The sequence below is a fragment of the Podarcis liolepis genome (assembly GCF_965112155.1).
Source record: "Podarcis liolepis genome assembly, chromosome: 9".
NCBI classification, from domain to species: Eukaryota; Metazoa; Chordata; class Lepidosauria; order Squamata; family Lacertidae; genus Podarcis; species Podarcis liolepis.
In genome coordinates, this window is record NC_139564.1 from 76,829,724 (window position 1) to 76,848,660 (window position 18,937).

An 18,937-nucleotide genomic window follows, 5' to 3' on the forward strand; every position below is an offset into this window, starting at 1 on the left:
AAAAACCAAACATTGCATTTCAGAGGGTCCAAACTCATTTTTTGAAAGTTGACTGCATTTTACAATTTGAACCTACTCAGTTAGATGTGCCACCAAATTCAAGGGGGCTTCTCCCCAGGAAACTATAGCATAGGACCACTGCTTCTCTTTGATATCTCTGTGTGCCTGCAAATATGCAACGCATCGACGTGGCTCTCTATGGTAGCTTCCCTTCAGAATTTACCTCTGTGATACTGCTGCTTCCTGCAATGCTATTTTGGAAAGATGCACTCTGGTTCTTGTCCCCTACATCTGTTCCGACACAGCTGTGATTTCCTGTGAGAACATTTTTGCCTTTAAAAAACAGTATGAGATGGACCCTTTCCCCAACCAGTCTGAAACATATGTGAATATGGAAGGAAGTGCTAGAGGGTTGCATAACTGAGATATTTTAATCCTTGGAAATACTTATGGAAGGGAGGGGGCTATCAATTCATTCAACAAATGCAATGGAAGGGAAGATGGTGATTGTGGAAGTGGGAGAGAGGGTCAGAAATAAGGCCTCTCTGGTCAGCTGCTCTTTTGTGTTTGCTGACGTGGTTGTTTCTTTTCCAACCCACCCTTCTTCAAGGAGGCGCACAATTCCCTCCCTGCTCCCATTTTATCCTCACAACAACCCTGTGGGGGAGATGAGGCCAGGATGGGGTGACAGGCTCAAGGTCATCCAGTGAGCTTCATTGCTGAGCAGGCTATAGGGGCCAGGCATGTTTGAACAAAGGGAAAGCGCATCTGCTTTGCAGGCAGAAGGTTCCAGGTTCCACCCCTGAGGTCTCCAGGCAGGGTTGGGAGTGACTCCTGTCTGAAAATCTGTAGAGCTGCTGCCGATAATACGGAGCTAGATGGAGCAGAGGTCAGACTCAGTATAAGGCAGCTCTCTATGGTCCCGCAACCGTCAGATTTCTCATGCTGAGTTTCCTGCAAGGTAGAGAACGAAAACAACAACAACGACCTCAACAGTGGTGATATTGCTTTTAATAAGTTTAGTGAAAACTCTTGCCATATACAGACAATTCAGAACAATTGCTGTGACTGTACACATTCTTCTGCAACGTTCCCACAAAATGTAAAGTAAACTGGACACAAAGCCCAGGAGTCTTAAATGGCTTTGCCAAGCATTTGGGTTAGATTTCCATAGCTTATTTATCTAAATTTAGGATTTTGTGCTTTCTAAATAACTGAATATGCCAGGAGTATTGTATAAAAAGTTATGCAAAACAGACAATGAAACAGAATAAATTATTTTATTACAAGTTATACAGAACGCAACCATGGATATATTCCACTAGGAAATTCTCCTGGCACAAAAGCCCACAGAAATGAACGGGAGCAAGAGAGTGTTAGAACTCTCTAGCACAGCCTCCATTCAGTGCAATGGGACTTCTTGATCCATTGTGCCCATTGCCAATATTTAGACACAAAAATCAGCAGCTTTACAGACATGCTACACCAGAGTACAAGGTCCAAGGATCCTTGATGTGGCACATATTAGGGGGGGGGGGAATCTCTTTATTTTCAAAACAGCCATAAACAGGATTTTAAAGTATGTACAGTTCTTCTGACTGAAATAGTGCAAATTATATTTATATATATAACTACAGTATACGCATTTTTAGTATAAAAGGATCTTTAAAAAAACCTTCTTAAAGAGAACAACAAATTACTTAATAACGGGAAAAGGTAAGATGCTTTCAAAGTTTAAACACACGCACACCGCTTATTTTTTCTCTTTCTTCAAGAAGAACTGTCGTGCCTCTTCCCAAGTCTGGCGAGGGAACCGGTTAGAGAGCTCAAGGTAATCTTGAGAACTGAAGATCTTTTCTGTCAAGCAAGGAACAAAGAACGTCATCATAACTATTCTGTTGTAAAATGAAAAAACAGGAGTAAAATGGCTGGACATGACTCTTTTTCTGTCAGGAAATTAAATTTTCATCCCCATTATATGTTGGAGAACAGGTCAACGTTTCAGAAGAAGAAACTGAAGAGAAGAGAGGTGCACCTGGCCCCCTCCAATGCCCCTGCAGACCCCTTGCAGGGGTGGGCAACATTCAAGGAAGTTCACAGTCCTGTAGTCAGTTGCCAGGTTTTATTAAGGAAACCGATTGCATTCTTTTGGCCTGCATGCATAGACCTTGCACATAGGAGAGACATAATCTCTAAAATTTTGAAAAACAGATGCATCATCCCTGTGGGTGGTACAAAAATCAAGGGAAGGAAGGAAGCTTCTAATAAACAAATTATGGATTGCATCCAGTGAAGTTGTCCCATTGAATCACAGAACTGTAGAGTTGGAAGGTACCCCAAGGGTCATCTAGTCCAACCCCTTACAAAGCAAGAATAAATCGGTGCAAGGACTTCTCCTTGTTGCAAGACTACAAGACCTATCATCCATTACCTCAGCCATGCTGGCTGAGGCTGATGAGAGCTGGACTCCATCGCCATCTGCAGGGCCACAGGTTTCCCCACAGCTGCTTTGAAAATGACAGCATAAGCACCATAGGCTGGCTCCGGGGTAGGTAGCCAACATTGTGCCCTCTAGATGTTGTGCCCTGCCATAAGACCCAGACAACACAGCCAATGATCAGCGATGTTACGAGTTGGGAATCTGCAACATCTTGACTCTTGCTGGGCCAAGCCTACTCCATAAGAAATTCTGTTAAGTCCATGAAAGATTATGCTAGTAACAAATCTGTTAGTCTTCAAAGCACCCCACAACTCTTTATCCCTTCTGCTGTGTGGGCCAATCATTTCCCACACAATGCCATCAACATTCAAATACCACCTGGTAACTCTCTGGCTGCACAGTGTTGCTATGTTTTATTTGGCTGACAATCCCTTTCCTTACGAAGAGTCCTCCCAGGTTCTTTCAGAAGGCAATGACTTCCCCTCAAGGACAGAGGCTACATGATCTATGAGGAGCAGGATGCAATCAACACTTTGGTCTGTTTGCCTCCTAAAAGCTACAAGGCACGATTGCTATGCAATTCCCAATGGGCCATATTATACTTACCCCTTTGTTGGGAAGACTGCTTATCTGTCTGGCTTGAACTTTGTGTGAAATCCTACAGAAACAAAACCCAACAATGTTCAGCACCACAGAGGGAAGATCAAACACCACCCCCTCACGCCATTTTACAAAAGAGTGATGTCCTCCCAGGGGCCAAGCAAATGCCCAAGGGAAGCCTGCAAGCAAGACCTGAGGGCAACAGCGCTCTCTCCCCCCACTGGTGATTCCCAGCAGCTGATGATCAGAGGAGTGCAGCCTCCAGCACTGAAGGCAGGACGCAAAGTCATCATGCTGGAGGACATCCAACTAAGTCCACTGATTTCAGTGGGTATGACAAACATTGTACACTGTACAAAAGTGATTTTCCTGGCTGGTGTACAATGCAGCGGGCCTGAATCACAAAGAGAAGTTCTACTGTAAGACTTCTCAGGCAATGCAATGCAGCTCTGTTGCTGAACACAATTTACCAAAACATCTGGAACTGTTTCCCTCGGGAGCTGGAGGTTTTTAAGCAGAGCTTGGATGGCCATCTGCCAGGGATGCTTCCACTGAGATTCCTGCACTGCAGGGTTGGGCTAGAGGACCTTATCAGTCTATGTATTTGTGGAGTGACTGGAAAGGTCTCAGTGGTGCTGCAGGAAACAACAGCTTGGAAAGAGAGAATCAACAACAAACTGCTTTAAAATGTTTGCAGTGGTAGCTGAGGTGGTTTTTTTGACTCAGGCATACAGTGGTGCCCCACAAGACGAATGCCTTGCAAGACGAAAAACCCGCTAGACGAAAGGGTTTTCCGTTTTTTGATGCGCTTTGCAAGACGAATTTCCCAATGGGCTTGCTTCGCAAGACGAAAACGTCTTGCGATTTTTTTCGCTTCCCCCCCTTTTTCTAAGCCGCTAAGCCGCTAATAGCCTTTTAGCCACTAAGCCTTTAATAGCCGCTAAACTGCTAATAGCGCTAAGCGGGTTGCTTCGCAAGATGAAAAAACCGCTAGACAAAGAGACTTGCGGAACGGATTATTTTCGTCTTGCGAGGCACCACTGTACGTTGCTGCTGTATACGCAGTCAGACCACTGGTCCACTTAGTGCAGGGTTGCCAACACTGACTGGCAGCCAGTCTCCAGAGTTTCTGATCAATTAATATCAGTAACAACAGCAGCAGCAGCAGCAGCAGCAGCAGCAACTGATACCAGGTCACTTTCCTGCCTCATAGCCATTCTCCTCATATGGGGCGCTGCTGGTAATGCCACATGCCCCCGTGGTCGGGTCTGGCATGTGCGAGAGACCAGGTGCCTCAGTGTTGCAGCTCTAGTCATCTGGAATTAGTTACCAGCTTAAATTAGATGAGCTCCTACTGTCCTGATATTTAGGTGGATATTGAACACTTTTAAAAAGGCTTTACCTGTAGTGTGACCCAGTCCTATTAGGAAATATTAATTGTACAACTGTAGAAATACTAATATTGCTTTTAGTTTAATGTGTCTGTAATATTTTGTAATTTTTTGTACACTACTTTGGTAGCTTTTGGTTGTGAATTCATTTATAAACCTGCAAACAAATAAACAGCAACAAAAATGATAAGAGAATTGCAAAGTGTCTTAGACAACAAATGAGAACAAATGGCAGTGCTTACTCTCCTGAGGGGTTTAAAGATAGAACTGTTGGCTTAAGGCTATTATGGACTGAAAAATGAATCATTTCTCTACATGGCACAAATCTTTAAATATATTATTGTGTTTTCACTGTTTGTGCACATGGATTTTTTAAAAAAATGGTTGATGTTCTTACTGTGAAATCTCTTTGAGATATTTTATGGGAATAGATTCTTAAATGGAACCAGACCCAACAAATTAGCTCAGTGCAGGAACTCCTGACACAAAGAATGCTTCCTTGAGATTGGATGGTATAATTAAGGCACACTGTGCTTTTGCCCTATTTCAGTCCTGTTAAGGCATCTTTACTTCATGTTCTCAGGAGTCAACATGAGGACCATAATTCTGGGCTTCTGATGCTTGGATTATGTACCCTAAGAAATGTAACTAAGAGAGAATGATTCCCTAGGCAGCAGGTGAAAGCTGAATTCAAACATTCTTGCTAAAGTAATACCATCTTCTATTTTAATATAAATAGTTTTAGGAACAAAAAGGGGAAAAAAGCTGTTGTCCTAGACAATAAGAGGAAAGACGCCATACAGCAGCAAGGTTGTAATGGTGATGTTTTACTAATAATAAGACATTTATACATTTTCTGTATTTTACTGCATGTTTACACAGCCCCAGATGCATGCAACCAGAACACCCCCCCCCCCATTTCTTCCATATGGTAAACATTTATTTTCCAATCCTGGGGTCAGCTATCTCACATTCCCCCACAGAGGGAGGACTCTCCCTGCTGAAATAAATAGGATATTTGCCTCAGGAAGGCGCACAGATTGTGTCTCCCCATGATAACAAGTTGAAATTTAAGAACAAATGCATGCCTGTTTTTCATTCACAGTATCTGGGGTGGGGGAGGTTTTTTTTGCATTTTCTACAGCCTGCTTGTTTGTTTGTTTAATATTACTATATTAGAGTTTTGTTTCTGATGGCTAAACCATTCCTCCAAAGCTTGGGAGAAACAAACATATCTTCAGGCTGCTGAGCTGGTATGTTCATGCAGACCAGAAATCAAAATGCTGAAGTACCTAAATCAATTCTCAGTAAAATGAAGCTTGATTTTATTTATGATATACTTTCCAAATCAAATAGTTGACTGCCAGCTGCTTATCTGGGAAAGCAAACAACTCCTTATCCACATAAGGACCAGCACTCCTGGGGGGGGGGAGTGTTTCTTCTTGCAGCATCTGCTTCTGAACAGTACTATCAGAAGCATTAAAAAAACAACCAAACATTCTGCAAGCTGTTGCTGTTTTATGCATTAAAAAAATGTTTCAGGAGCTAAAATGTTTCAGTTATGTATGCATATGTTACAACAATTTTCTATATTCCTAATATCTTGAGCAGTAAAACTATGAAGCTACCTAAAAGCTGACAATGCATTTAGCCTTCAGGCATTTAGCCTGTTTGGATCAATTAACAAACAAGCTTAATTTTCTTCATTTGGCTGCAGTTGTCCAGGCACAACCCCTGAAGTTCAGCTTCCTTGAAAGCACCTCTGAGGTGGAGAGAAGGGGAAGGAGAAGAGGGCTTGGTGGGTGGCAGAGATATGCTATCAGCTATGAAGGAAAAAACACTCCCAGTGGCGTAGCGTGGGGGGTGCAGGGGGGGCCGGCCGCACCGGGCGCAACATCTGGGGGTTAGGGGGCGCAAATCCACGGGTTAGGGGGCGCAAATTACTTGCCTTGCCCCGGGTGCTGACAGCCCACGCTACGCCACTGAACACTCCACAGCTATTAATTCCAACAATTCTAAAACATAGCACATTCAGAAATTAGAAAAAATAGTAATTCCATAATATAAGTGTGTAGCTCCTGATTTTTAAATAAAATTACAGGATGCAGAATGATATCGCAAACATGCACAATTCAAGTAAGCAGAAATGGCTGCTTTCATAAATTAGAGTTTTAAAACTTTGCATATTTAGCATAGTTGGTATACACTTTTACCAACCCTATCAATAGTCAAAATCTGTGATAAAAAGCATTGTTTCTCTATGTATATATGTACTTCCATTTATCTTTACATTTGAGTCTGATTATATAAAAATGTACACTTATAGGATTGCAGGCTTTAAGGACTTGCCCATCCATTATTAAATATAAGTTCCTCAACATTTCACTAGTCCTGCTAATTTAAATAAGAATGGAACATAATATTAACATTACTCTGCATATGTCTGCTTCTTAAGGGAGAGAGAAGAAAAGAAACCCTGGTTTTATTGTAAGTTAATGCATATTTGTTTCATAGGCACAGAAATGGCTAAGCAGAGAAACACAAACAAACCACAAACGTACCTGGATGAATGTGGCGAGTAACACGCAACTCATCTCCTGCTCCAGGATCATCTTGTTCTGGGGGTTATTGTAACAAGCAGCTATTAGCGTGGGAAAGAGCACTTTGATGAGGCGAGGGTCGCTGAAGTACTGGAAGGGCAGCTGGCAGAGCTTTTGCAGGACAGTGGGATGGCGGCCCGACTGCACAATCACCTGGGAAACGGAGACAGCACAACATGAGAGGAGCAGAGGCCGATTTCCCAGGTCAGCTGGAAGGAGGAAGCTAGAGCAAAATAAGGCACAAGGGTGATAGAAAAATGTTAACAGAGAGAAAACCAAGCTGAACATGTTGATTAAAACAAAACAAAAACCTTTCAGCTCAAAATGTTGTCCTCACAGTTTCTTTTCATGTACAGTAACTGCACAGGAGAAACTAATTTTATTTCCCCCCTGATTATATTTTATTAAATTTTCATAAAGTTCACATATACCCTCCAATACATAATAATTTTTTGTTTTGTCAACTTCCCACCCCGTTTTCCATGGTTTTTTTTAATTTCTCCCTCTTGCTGCACCCTATCTTCTCTCCCTTATACCATAATAACACAACCTTACACTTTTTCACTCAAGGTGTCATAAATGAGACAGAAATATTGCAAAGAGGCGATGAATACCTGCAGGCAGGCGGAGCAAGCTGCTGGAGGGCAGGAGACAGGATTCAAAGATGGTCAGAAAACGGGAGCTGCTCCTATAAAATGCCTCTCCAGATGTGTGTTTGGGGGGGGGATGAGAGACGCCCGTGAGCGACACAGAACCAAAAAGGGAAGGAGACTGCATGCTGTACTGCAGTGGGACTCAGTATGCACAGAGTCAGAAAGATCCTCCCATTTGCTCTTTTATCTGAGTTTCTATCAGTGCCATAAACTTTAAAAGGGGAATTGTTTAGATAAATGGAACTGTTGTCATGTGAGTAGGGTTTATAACAGTACACATCTTGAGCCACAGAGTGAAGCTGCTAATGGCATCTTCCAGAGAAACTCTTAAGTTACTAGCTTCTTCCATAATGTCTTAGCGAGAATCGTCAACATCAGAGCTAGACAAGGGAAACTTGGTAAGTTGACGATGATGACAATAATAATAATATAATAAAAATATTTTTTATTATATATTATATAATAATATAAAAGAGCTGCTTGACCCAAATTTGGCTTTTCGGAATCTATTATAATTTTAGGACTGCTGTAAAACCCTATGGTTGCAACCATAAATTGTACTTTGAAAAACCAGCATTTTACAAGTATGTACACTTGGACAGAACAGTACTCAAATTAAAAACAGAAGGGAAAAAAGAAGAGACGGAGACCAGAAGAACATAAATTACAGGGATTTACAAGTTTTCAAAGAACTTTTAACAATTCACTAAGAACACATTCTCAGTTTGTAATGCAGTTCAGGTCAAGAACAAGATCAACAAAGAGATGGTACCTGTCTAATACTCAGAGGAAGGGGATTCCGAGGGGCAGACGGAACGGTGCCAAAGGTCCAGTTCCTACATTGTGTGAACGGACCTCGTCTGCAGAACACTGTCCGTCAGGCATCCTGGTCCCCAGCTGCATAGGGCTTTACACTCCAAACCCAGCCATCTTGAACTTAGCCCAGTAGCCACTTGGCAGCCAGTTCACTGGGGATCTGGAATCCTTTGTAGACCAGCATGATTTGAAATACCTCCACTTACTGTGAAGTATGAATGTTTGCCTTTTCCCTTCTAGAAGTTAAACCCACTGGTTTCAGTGGTGAGATTTAAAGCATGTGTACAATCTCATGAGTTGGCTGAGTTATACCCAATGAGAAAATGCAAAGTTCAATCACTTCCTCGTGGTAGGGGCAAATGCCTATGTTGCAACGGGTACTTTAAGGAGAGCCACAGGGGCCCAAGAAAGCTGAATTACTCTGACTGATTCCTCTTGCTTTTCAAGAATTGTGGATGCTTAATGAATTTGCATATTATTATTGAACAAGGACCTTGCTAGTTTCTGCTTCATTCCATTGTGAACATTTGTGTTAGCAATTAAAGCAGAAACTACTTAAAAGTTGAAAACGAATATTCAACTTTTTGCCTTTGTAGGGGTGGGGTGGGGACCTGTAAATATAAATACAAAGTGAGAACTGGTGTAACATGCGCAACCTGAATCCAGAAACTGACTCAGTAGTTAGTATCACAGTTTCAAACTTTGTTCTTACAAGCCCATGGGATCTAAGGGTATGCATGCCTACAAATGATCATTTCCTAAGAAAGGTTTGAGTAGTGTCCTGTGTCAGGGAGTGTCTTTAAAATTATAAATCAATGCTGCACCCATGTTCTAAAGCTCTCACTGGTGCATCTTGGATACTGATGGTACCAGAGGGATGGAATCATTCAGAGGCCTGCAGCAGAGTAAAGGGAGCAGCCAAACTGGAGATTCAGATATACTCTACAACATCAGTGTCAATGGGTCATGATGGATGTTTCTGCATAACTGCAAGTTATATTCTTTTCATGTCACTAGTTAAAGTACATTTATGCAGTCCTTTGGGAATGACAGGGTTAAAAGAAAAGCCTATATAACATCAATTTATCAATGACACACTTTGCAGTAGTTGCACCAGGGTTAGCAATCCCTCCTCTTCTTTGTTTTCTGGGATCACATACAACCCTCTTCTTAAACAATTATTGCACATGCATCCATCCACACTCCACTAGATTACATGGCCCCATATGGCTTGCAGTTCCATTACCTAAAATTCTAAATCATAGAATTTAGAATCAACATCCTCCTCCCTTCATGTATTCTATGGTTTTCTTTGTTCCTCTGCCACAAATTTCTGTTCAAAGCACTGCATCTCCGTTTCCATTTTCCACCTCTGCCATTTCTCTTTGGCTGCTCCCTATCATAGGAATGCTCTCCCATGACATCCAGTGGCTCCCGCAATGGTATTTAAGCCTTATCTTGCTTCCCAGACCTTTCCGGAATTATCTTTGCCCTTCATCCGTGTCCCTTCCCCATTCCTATTGCTTCTTGTCCTTAGACTGGAAGCATGCAAGCAGGGATGGAAGAGAAATCCTTAGAATTAACCAGAGGCAGATGTGGGGCAGCACAAGAACTGTGGCTGCACTGGGCATGCGGCTGAGGAGGGTGCCTGCTTAAAGCGCATGCCCGGTTTGGGGAAGGAGGCGTGACAGCACTGACAGCCTCTTGACCGTCCTAAAGCTCTCTGGTCTCCTTTCCAAAGCCAGGCAAGTGCTTACCAGGGTTTGGAAAGGAGGTAGGAGGGCTCTAGGACCCTGCCAGAATCTTGCACCTCCTTCCCTAAAACCAGGTTAATTCGGCAGAGCAAGGGGTGGGGGAAGGGTGTCAAAGTTTGGCCTCCCACAGGGTTGCATATTACCAAGGTCCACCCCTGACTATGCAAAAGCCTTTGACTGTGTCGACCACAACCAACTATGGCAAATTCTTAAAGAAATGGGAGTGCCTGATCACCTCATCTGTCTCCTGAGAAATCTCTATGTGGGACAAGAAGCTACAGTTAGAACTGGATATGGAACAACTGATTGGTTCAAAATTGGGAAAGGAGTACGACAAGGCTGTATATTGTCTCCTTGCTTATTTAACTTATATGTAGAATTCATCATGCGAAAGGCTGGGCTGGATGAATCCCTAGCCGGAATTAAGATTGCCAGAAGAAATATCAACAACCTCAGATAGGCAGATGACACAACCTTGATGGCAGAAAGTGAGGAGGAATTAAAGAACCTTTTAATGCGGGTGAAAGAGGAGAGTGCAAAATATGGTCTGAAGCTCAACAGCAAAAAAAAAACCCAAGATCATGGCCACTGGGCCCATCACCTACTGGCAAATAGAAGGGGAAGAAATGGAGGCAGTGAGAGATTTTACTTTCTTGGGCTCCATGATCACTGCAGATGGTGACAGCAGCCACAAAATTAAAAGACGCCTGCTTCTTGGGACAAAAGAAACCTAGACAGCATCTTAAAAAGCAGAGACATCACCTTGCCAACAAAGGTCCGTATAGTTAAAGCTATGGTATTCCCAGTAATGTATGGAAGTGAGAGCTGGACCATAAAGAAGGCTGATCGCTGAAGAATTGATGCTTTTGAATTCTGGTGCAGGAGGAGACTCTTGAGAGTCCCATGGACTGCAAGAAAATTAAACCTATCCATTCTGAAGGAAATCAGCCCTGAGTGCTCACTGGAAGGACAGATCGTGAAGCTGAGGCTCCAATACTTTGGCCACCTCATGAGAAGAAAAGACTCCCTGGAAAAGACCCTGATGTTGGGAAAGATGGAGGGCACAAGGAGAAGGGGACGACAGAGCACGAGATGGTGGGACAGTGTTCTCAAAGCTACCAGCATGAGTTTGACCAAACTGCGGGAGGCAGTGGAAGACAGGAGTGCCTGGCGTGCTCTGGTCCAGGGGGGTCACGAAGAGTCGGACACGACTAAACGACTAAACAACAACAATAACAAGGTCCGCCCCTGAATAAACCAACTTAATTCACCAGTCCTAGACCTCTATGTGGGGCCAGAATGCAGCTTTCAATTGGATTACATATTTCTTTGAATTTTGCAATTCGATTTTGGTTCAAAATAGGCTGACAAAAATGCACATTTTACAGAAAAATAAAATGAAAAGCATACACAATGCATTGTCTAGAGAAAGAATGCATATAAAAATTCATAACATACAGTGGTGCCCCGCAAGACGAATGCCTCGCAAGACGACAAACTCGCTAGACGAAAGGGTTTTGCGGTTTTTGAGCTGCTTCGCAAGACGAATTTCCCTATTGGCTTGCTTCGCAAGACGAAAACGTCTTGCGTTTTTTGCAAGTTTGTTTCCTTTTTCTTAACACCGTTAATACAGTTGCGACTTGACTTCGAGGAGCAACTCATAGAACGCGGTGTGGTAGCCTTTTTTGAGGTTTTTGAAGCTTTTCCAAAACATTTCCGACACCGTGCTTTGCAAGACGAAAAATTCGCTAGAGGAAAAAACTCGCGGAACGAATTAATTTCGTCTTGCGAGGCACCACTGTATGTATAATTTAAATGCATTTTTTCCTTTTTTTAATGTGCCAAAATTGGGCCCTTGGCTGAGTGCATTTGAAACTGACATGAAATATAAATAAGTTCATTTGCTCATCCTTATTCATATACAAGTGCCCATCTACGATGTGTCTTTGGATAGCACTGAGCTGGTGTGCAGGTGTTAAACTGATCAATACAAAGCTGAACAAAGCTGCATAGTAAATTTTGAATGTTTTAAATAAAAAAACCATCAATACATAAATACATACAGTTGCATATTAGCCACAGTCACACACGCCTTGGTAATATCTAGTATACTTATGACAACACAATTTTGAAAAGCATTTGGAAACCCAGCCAGATGGGCGGGCTATAAATAATAATAATAATAATAATAATAATAATAATAATAATAATAATAATTTGAACATGTGCAAAACACTCCTCTTTCAGGCACTCCCAACTCCATTGAAGTCTGAGCATTTTGTTCTGTTCTACTGGACCTACGGCTTGCAGAACCTCTTATAAATGTCTTCCCTTCTTGGTTTTGCTACTGGCACATCATTATTACTTTGGGTTTATTATTATTCATAATGGTAAAAATAGTTCTATTCTTGCAGCTATTGCTGTTTGGTGCAATTTGTTATAATCTCTGAGGCTTTCCTTTAATTTGTTTACTACGGTAATTTACAACTTACTGTGTTATGGATGTTTCATAGCCAATAATACAGAATGCACAAAACAAAACTATCCCTCCCTCAAAAAACCAAAAATAATTACTATTACGCCTCTGTGTGGCTCACTTTTATTTTGGTTCGGTAAAATTAAAACCCCCCACCAAATATGGCTTGTTAGCCACTCTGTTGGGACTGGGAAGCTGAGAATGCTTAATTCAATCTCTCTCTCTCTTTCCTCCATTTAGCCCTGAGTGTTTCATCTCAGTCCTGGAGATACCCAATAACCCGCCCTCGCTTCAGCCTTTAGTAGATAGCTATGCTACACCAACCAGCTGGTTCTATCAGAGTATCGACCCATTTGATAAAGACTAAAGTGAAGAAGGGATAGGTAGCAGGAGAAGGTTCTCTCACTCACCAGATCTGAGCAGGTTGAAGTAGTGTGAGAATAATCTCTAGCTGTGCTCTTTCTAGAAAATCTACTTGCAAATTAAGGTCAGTGAAGTGACTATCTTCTTTGGGTGCAGTGATTAGTTACAGGGGAAAGGTCCTACTTGGTGGGAGCACTCCGATGGTGGAATACTCCTTCCAGGTCACCTGGATGTCGTTTTGGTACTAGGCAAAGGCCATTTTATTTTTCCAGGTTTTTTTAGTCCTCTGTATTTTGTCTATATGGTGTTTTGAGTTCTATATGTTTTATGTTTTTATTCTAATGCATTTTACTGTACTTTTAAACATTTTGTAAGACGCCATGGGATAAAGTCTAAAGCACAAAAAAACAAATCAAGCGCCTGTTTATCCTATCTCTGCCTCCTTTCTCTTTTCCTGTTGCCTTTCCTGTATTGAAATTCTAAGTATAATAATAATAATAATAATAATAATAATAGTAATAATAACAACAACAACAACAACAACAACAACAATTTATTATTATTTATACCCAGCACATCTGGCTGGGTTTCCCCAGCCTCTCTGGGCGGCTTCCAACAAAACACTAAAATACAATAACCTATTAAACATTAAAAGCTTCCCTAAACAGGGCTGCCTTCAGATGTCTTCTAAAAGTTTGGTATAAGCTGCTTGGGGCAGGAATCTGTCCTCTTGTACTTTGTGAAGTGCCTCACACATTAATGGCACATGTAAATCAACTATAAGGTAAGGTGCAATCCTATATACAATTTCTCAATTCACAGAATTATAGAATCAAAGAATTGTGAAGGGACCCTGAGGATCATCCAGTCCACCCCCTGCAAGGCAGGGATATGCAGCTCTCATATGGGGATTGAACCTACAACCTTGGCATTATCAGCACCACACTCTAACCAACTGACCTATCCAGGCTGACGTAGGTAAAGGTAAAAGGTGAAGGACCCCTGGATGGTGAAGTCCAGTTGAAGGCGACTATGGGATGTGGCGCTCATCTCACTTTTCAGGCCAAGGGAGCCGGCATTTGTCCACAGACAGCTTTCTGGGTCATGCAGCTAGCAGGACTAAACCACTTCTGGTGCAACGGGACACCGTGTCGGAAGCCGAAGAGTACAGAAACGCATTTACCTTCCTGCTGCAGCACTACCTGTTTATCTACTTGCACTGGTGTGCTTTCAAACTGCTAGGTTGGCAGGAGCTGGGACAGAGCAACAGGAGCTCACCACCGCCATGGGAATTTGAACCGCTGACCTGATCGGCAAGCCCAAGTGGCTCAGTGGTTTAGACCACAACACCACCCGTGTCTCCACTGAACTTAAACACATTTATTTCTGAGTAGGCATACTAAGGATTATGCTAATGAGCTGTACTTTATAAGAAGAAAGCCTGTTATTATGCTTAGGGATTGTAGCATGAATATTTTTAATGCCCCATCCTTCCAGGAAAAGTGGTGAAGACCACAAGATTATTTATCTTTATAACTCTTCTGCTAGCATTTTTGGGCACATGCATGAATGATGTGATGAAGGTGAAGAGCTGCAGACAAGGGCACACTTTTTTCAGTCACCTTTCTCTGAGGCTGGAGATTTTTAAGAGAGTCAAATGTGGCCTTATTTTCTTCAAATTTTGCAACACATTTTTCAGTTAAAAAAACTAATCAAAGTGTATAAAAATAGGGTATTTTAGGATAAAATGCAGTTCAAAAAGTGCACATTTAGATAAAAATATGGATTTAAATGCTACTTTGAGATAAATTTCCTCATTATGAATTTAGATACACATTTAAATGTGGACTTTCACACTGTTTTACCACACCCACACAAATGCTGAAATGAATAGACTTATGAATAGACTTATGAATGAACACATGCAGAACTGTTATGGACCGGAATCCATTCCGAGTATATCCGAGGTCTTCTGATTCCTCAAAAAGCACCTGCAGAGTTGCAATGTGTATATTCATTGAAATGTAATAATTAGCCATCTAAAGCCAGATGATCTATGAAAAAAAGTATTTCAACAGTTGGCTGCGGCAACAGTCTGGTGTCAGAAGAGGAAGCACAAAAACATTAATTTAATCTAATGTCAATACAGGGCACAGCATGAAACTTCAAGTATGAAATCACCAATAGCAATTCTATTGCCTCTGCTAGGTCCAGCCAAAAAACCCCACCACACATACATTGGAAGATCTGTTGTGGTTGAGTCCAGAAATCTGTAATATGGACAGGGCTGAGAGTTAAGGTACAGGTAATTGTTGGAGCCGCACATCCTCAAATGCAGATGGCAGAGCATAGAGGTTGGTTCTGTCTGTGACTGTCATTTCTCTTTCAGTTCTTGGAATTTTATCCATGTCCAGCCATGATGGCACTGGGAGCTGTACAACAATGTAAGCTTGTATTTGTTGGGAGGAGGTTATCACTACAGATACAACGGGCTGAGTTCCGTTAGATTCAGGTTTGTATAAGATGTGGATTATAAATCTGATTCTCACTGCTGGGATGGAGATCTCTAGCAAAAAGAAATACTAAAGATGACTAAAGATGAGAGTTGGACACTCTTTCTAACTAAACATACATACTTGGTAAGGTTCAAAGGGCATTTTGAGAATGAGAATTTGTTTTCTCTTCAGACAGATGACAGAAAAATGTTCCCACTGTTATTTCAGTGTTCTTATTATCTTTTGTAGTTATCAATTAAACAGCTACACCAGAGTAATTCACAGACGACATCACATGTTGTTAAAAGCATGAGTGAACTGGGTGGACTTTGCTGGATGCCTAAAAGTTATAAATGGTTGAATCTGCCGAAGGAAATAATTCTACTATGGGGTGATGGATGGGCAGCTTTGTATGGGAGAAAGTGGTCCTTCAGTAGATGCAACTGGTTCCGTCTGCTGTATGTTTTTCTAACTTTTATATTCAAAAAGGAAAGTCCCTGCTGGAGACACCGAATATTTCTATACCAGCATTTTCAGCTTATTTCATGTGCTATAGCTGTTGATTCTTGGGGGGATTGAACTAAATGCTGCAGAAACATATTCTTTGCACCGGAGTTGAATTCTATGTTGAGTAAAGTGCCAAAACACACTCTCTTCTACTCGACTGTGCTCTTCTGCAGCTATTTATTCCCTATCCAGATGCTAGTCTCTTAGGGATGCTCAAGCTAAAAAGCTAATGGATCTAAAAGGCCACTGGCTGCCACTCTCAAATCCTGCCATACAAATGGGAACACGACCATTAGGAACAGTTCAGCTGCTGAACTCTCAGTGAGGAGTTTGGGGATTCTGACTATTTCCTTTTCCACATACTGGCTAAATAAAGGAGTTCGAGGGAGAGAGAGAGAGAAATTGCAGCAATCACCAGCCACTGCAATTTGTGCCGAAAGCAAAGACACATAAACACAATTATGCAGATAAAACTGCCAAACTATTAATTTTTTAAAAAAATTAAAACTCATGATCATGGCCATTATTTTTATGGTGGTCACCAGAAATTATGTGGTCTTTGCTGTCACCAGCTTATCTTGACCCATAAGGGGAAAGTCACATCATAATCAGCTGAACACCCTGGATGAGATAGCAATAATGGGTGGATTAACTCAACCTTGGCCCTCCAGATGTTTTGAGACTACAATTTCCATCATCCCTGACAACTGGTCCTGCTAGCTAGGGATCATGGGAGTTGTAGGCCAAAAAACATCTGGAGGGCCGAGGTTGAGGAAGCCTGCCTTAGCCTGTGCCAAAAGCAAAGCGGCAGCGCTGGAACCAATGTTTTAGTGTGACCATCATGCCAACATATACCATTCTGAAGCACTAATGAAGAAAGTTCTTCTATATTTTAAGATCCTGTAGACAAGATGCCATTGTATCAGGAGGAGTTTTTCAAAGACAGTCATACCAGGGAGTATAAGAGTTTCAAAGCAACAGGAACTGAACTTCAGCAGTATATGGTTTCTAATGGCACAAAACCCCATTTAACAATTAAAATGCTAGAGTCTACGGGAGACTATTTATAACGATAAAAGAAGTTGTTTCTTGAGTATGTCCCTTTCAAGTCAGATCTGCCTTATTTCTTTGCTACTCTATAAACAAATCCCAGACTGTAAGTGTTTAATCAGAAGGGCATGTCACTGCTTAGGTCAAGCTCCGTACCTTCCCATTTCTCGGGCTCCACCATTCGGAAAGCTCTGATTTTCCGGGCGGGGGGCAGGGGGAGTTCTTAGTTTTCATCTACTATTTATCTTGTGCCCCCACCCCAATGGTGAGTTTTACAGAACTGGCAATTGTACTATTTCAGGGGTTTAAAAGATTATTTAAAAAATTGAATGCTGGTTTAAATCCCCCCCCCCCCTGTGCTCAGTATTTTGAAAAAGACAAGACTTCAAATTGAATGCCACTGAGAGAACATGCAGTTGAAAAGTCAAGCTTATCTTCATACTTAAATCCACCTTCCAAAATAAATTATATTACCATATTGGCCCAAATATAAGCCACACTTTCCCCCCAAAGTTAAGGTGCAGCTTATATTCGCGACCTCAGGGTATGCAGCCAGGAACACGGGGCAAACAGCACCAGGAGCGCGGCCAAGTGGTGCCCGCCCCGTGCGTAGTTCCCCGGAAAGCAGGAGAGTGAGGAAGGGGAAAGGACGCCGCAACGCAGCCCGGCTCCCCCCACCCCCCAGTATGCAGCCAGGAGCAGCGAGGAAGGGAGCAGCTTATATTCAGGTATTTTTTCTTTTCCCCTTCCAATTTTAAAGGTGTCTTATATTTGGGTGCGGCAGATATTCAGGCCAATATGTTAAGTCACGAAAAAGAAATAGCTGTCTATATATACAATGAAATACACATTATAAAATCTTTTTGCTCATCTCTAAACCTGCAGGCTCTGTGCACTGAAAGCAGCATCCTAAGCACGTCTACAAGAAAAAAACAAATATCAGTAATATTTTTTATAATAATTGACTAGCCCATAGCACCAGGAGGAAGAGGACGAATCCTTATTCCTGTCTCACTATTCCCATTAAATTTGCATACATTACCCCCAGTCACTGTTTGGCCCCTAGGAGGAAGGGAGGCGTGTACACGGGCCCCCATACACCCCTCTTTAGGGCTAAATACAAGCACTAGGAAAGCAGCATGAGGGAAAAGGAATAAACCTCCCTTCCTTTGTGCTGCAATGCCAATCCAATTCAGCCCCACTCCATGACTGGTATTGTACTTTTTTCATTTAAAAATGAGGACTATCATAATAACAGATCTCCCCTGCCATAGGGAGTAATACTGATTTATTTACCACTTCCACATTTTTAAAATCCATTGTAAAACAAACAAACAAAGAAAGGCAGTACTGAAAGGACCAAATGAATTTCTGTAGAACTTGGCATTCCAAGTGAATGTGTTTGGGACTCCAGCTAAAGGTCACAATCCTGCATGCAACAGTATGTGCAGCCTGTTTTTGTGTACAAGTAGGTGTTCCTAAATTTCACTGACTTCAAACAGCCTTAACAGGGGTGGGATTGCAGCCTAAGCCTGCAAAACAAAGAAAACTGTGACACCTTTTAAACATTGTTTAAATAGCCAGCTTAATAAAATTAAAAGGATAAAGAGCCCTGCATTTAAAACAGATAAACTAGTTCTAAGAGAAATGGTATATAGATAAGTAACAGATGTAAGAAAATACACAGCCAAAGGGGGAAGGGAGGGAAGGAAAGAGAAAAAAGCTTGGAAATGGACACACACAAACAAAGAGAGAAATATTTCCCCCAGGTTCTCCGGTTATAAATATGGGC

The 18,937-nt window shown here is 41.8% G+C and overlaps 1 protein-coding gene across 3 annotated transcripts in view; it reads right to left on the bottom strand.

The window, feature by feature from the left end:
- Positions 1-991: 991 nt before the first annotated feature.
- Positions 992-18,937, bottom strand: part of SCAPER (S-phase cyclin A associated protein in the ER) — a 194,148-nt gene continuing 176,202 nt past the window's right edge. For all 3 annotated transcript variants that reach the window (XM_083460692.1, XM_083460691.1, XM_083460693.1), the window contains 3 exons: positions 6,993-7,184; positions 3,047-3,098; positions 992-1,857 (listed from right to left, as the gene is read on the bottom strand). In XM_083460692.1, coding sequence (XP_083316818.1) covers positions 1,754-1,857; positions 3,047-3,098; positions 6,993-7,184 — 348 coding nt within the window. In that variant the 3' untranslated portion in view covers positions 992-1,753. The remainder of the gene's footprint in view (positions 1,858-3,046; positions 3,099-6,992; positions 7,185-18,937) is intronic.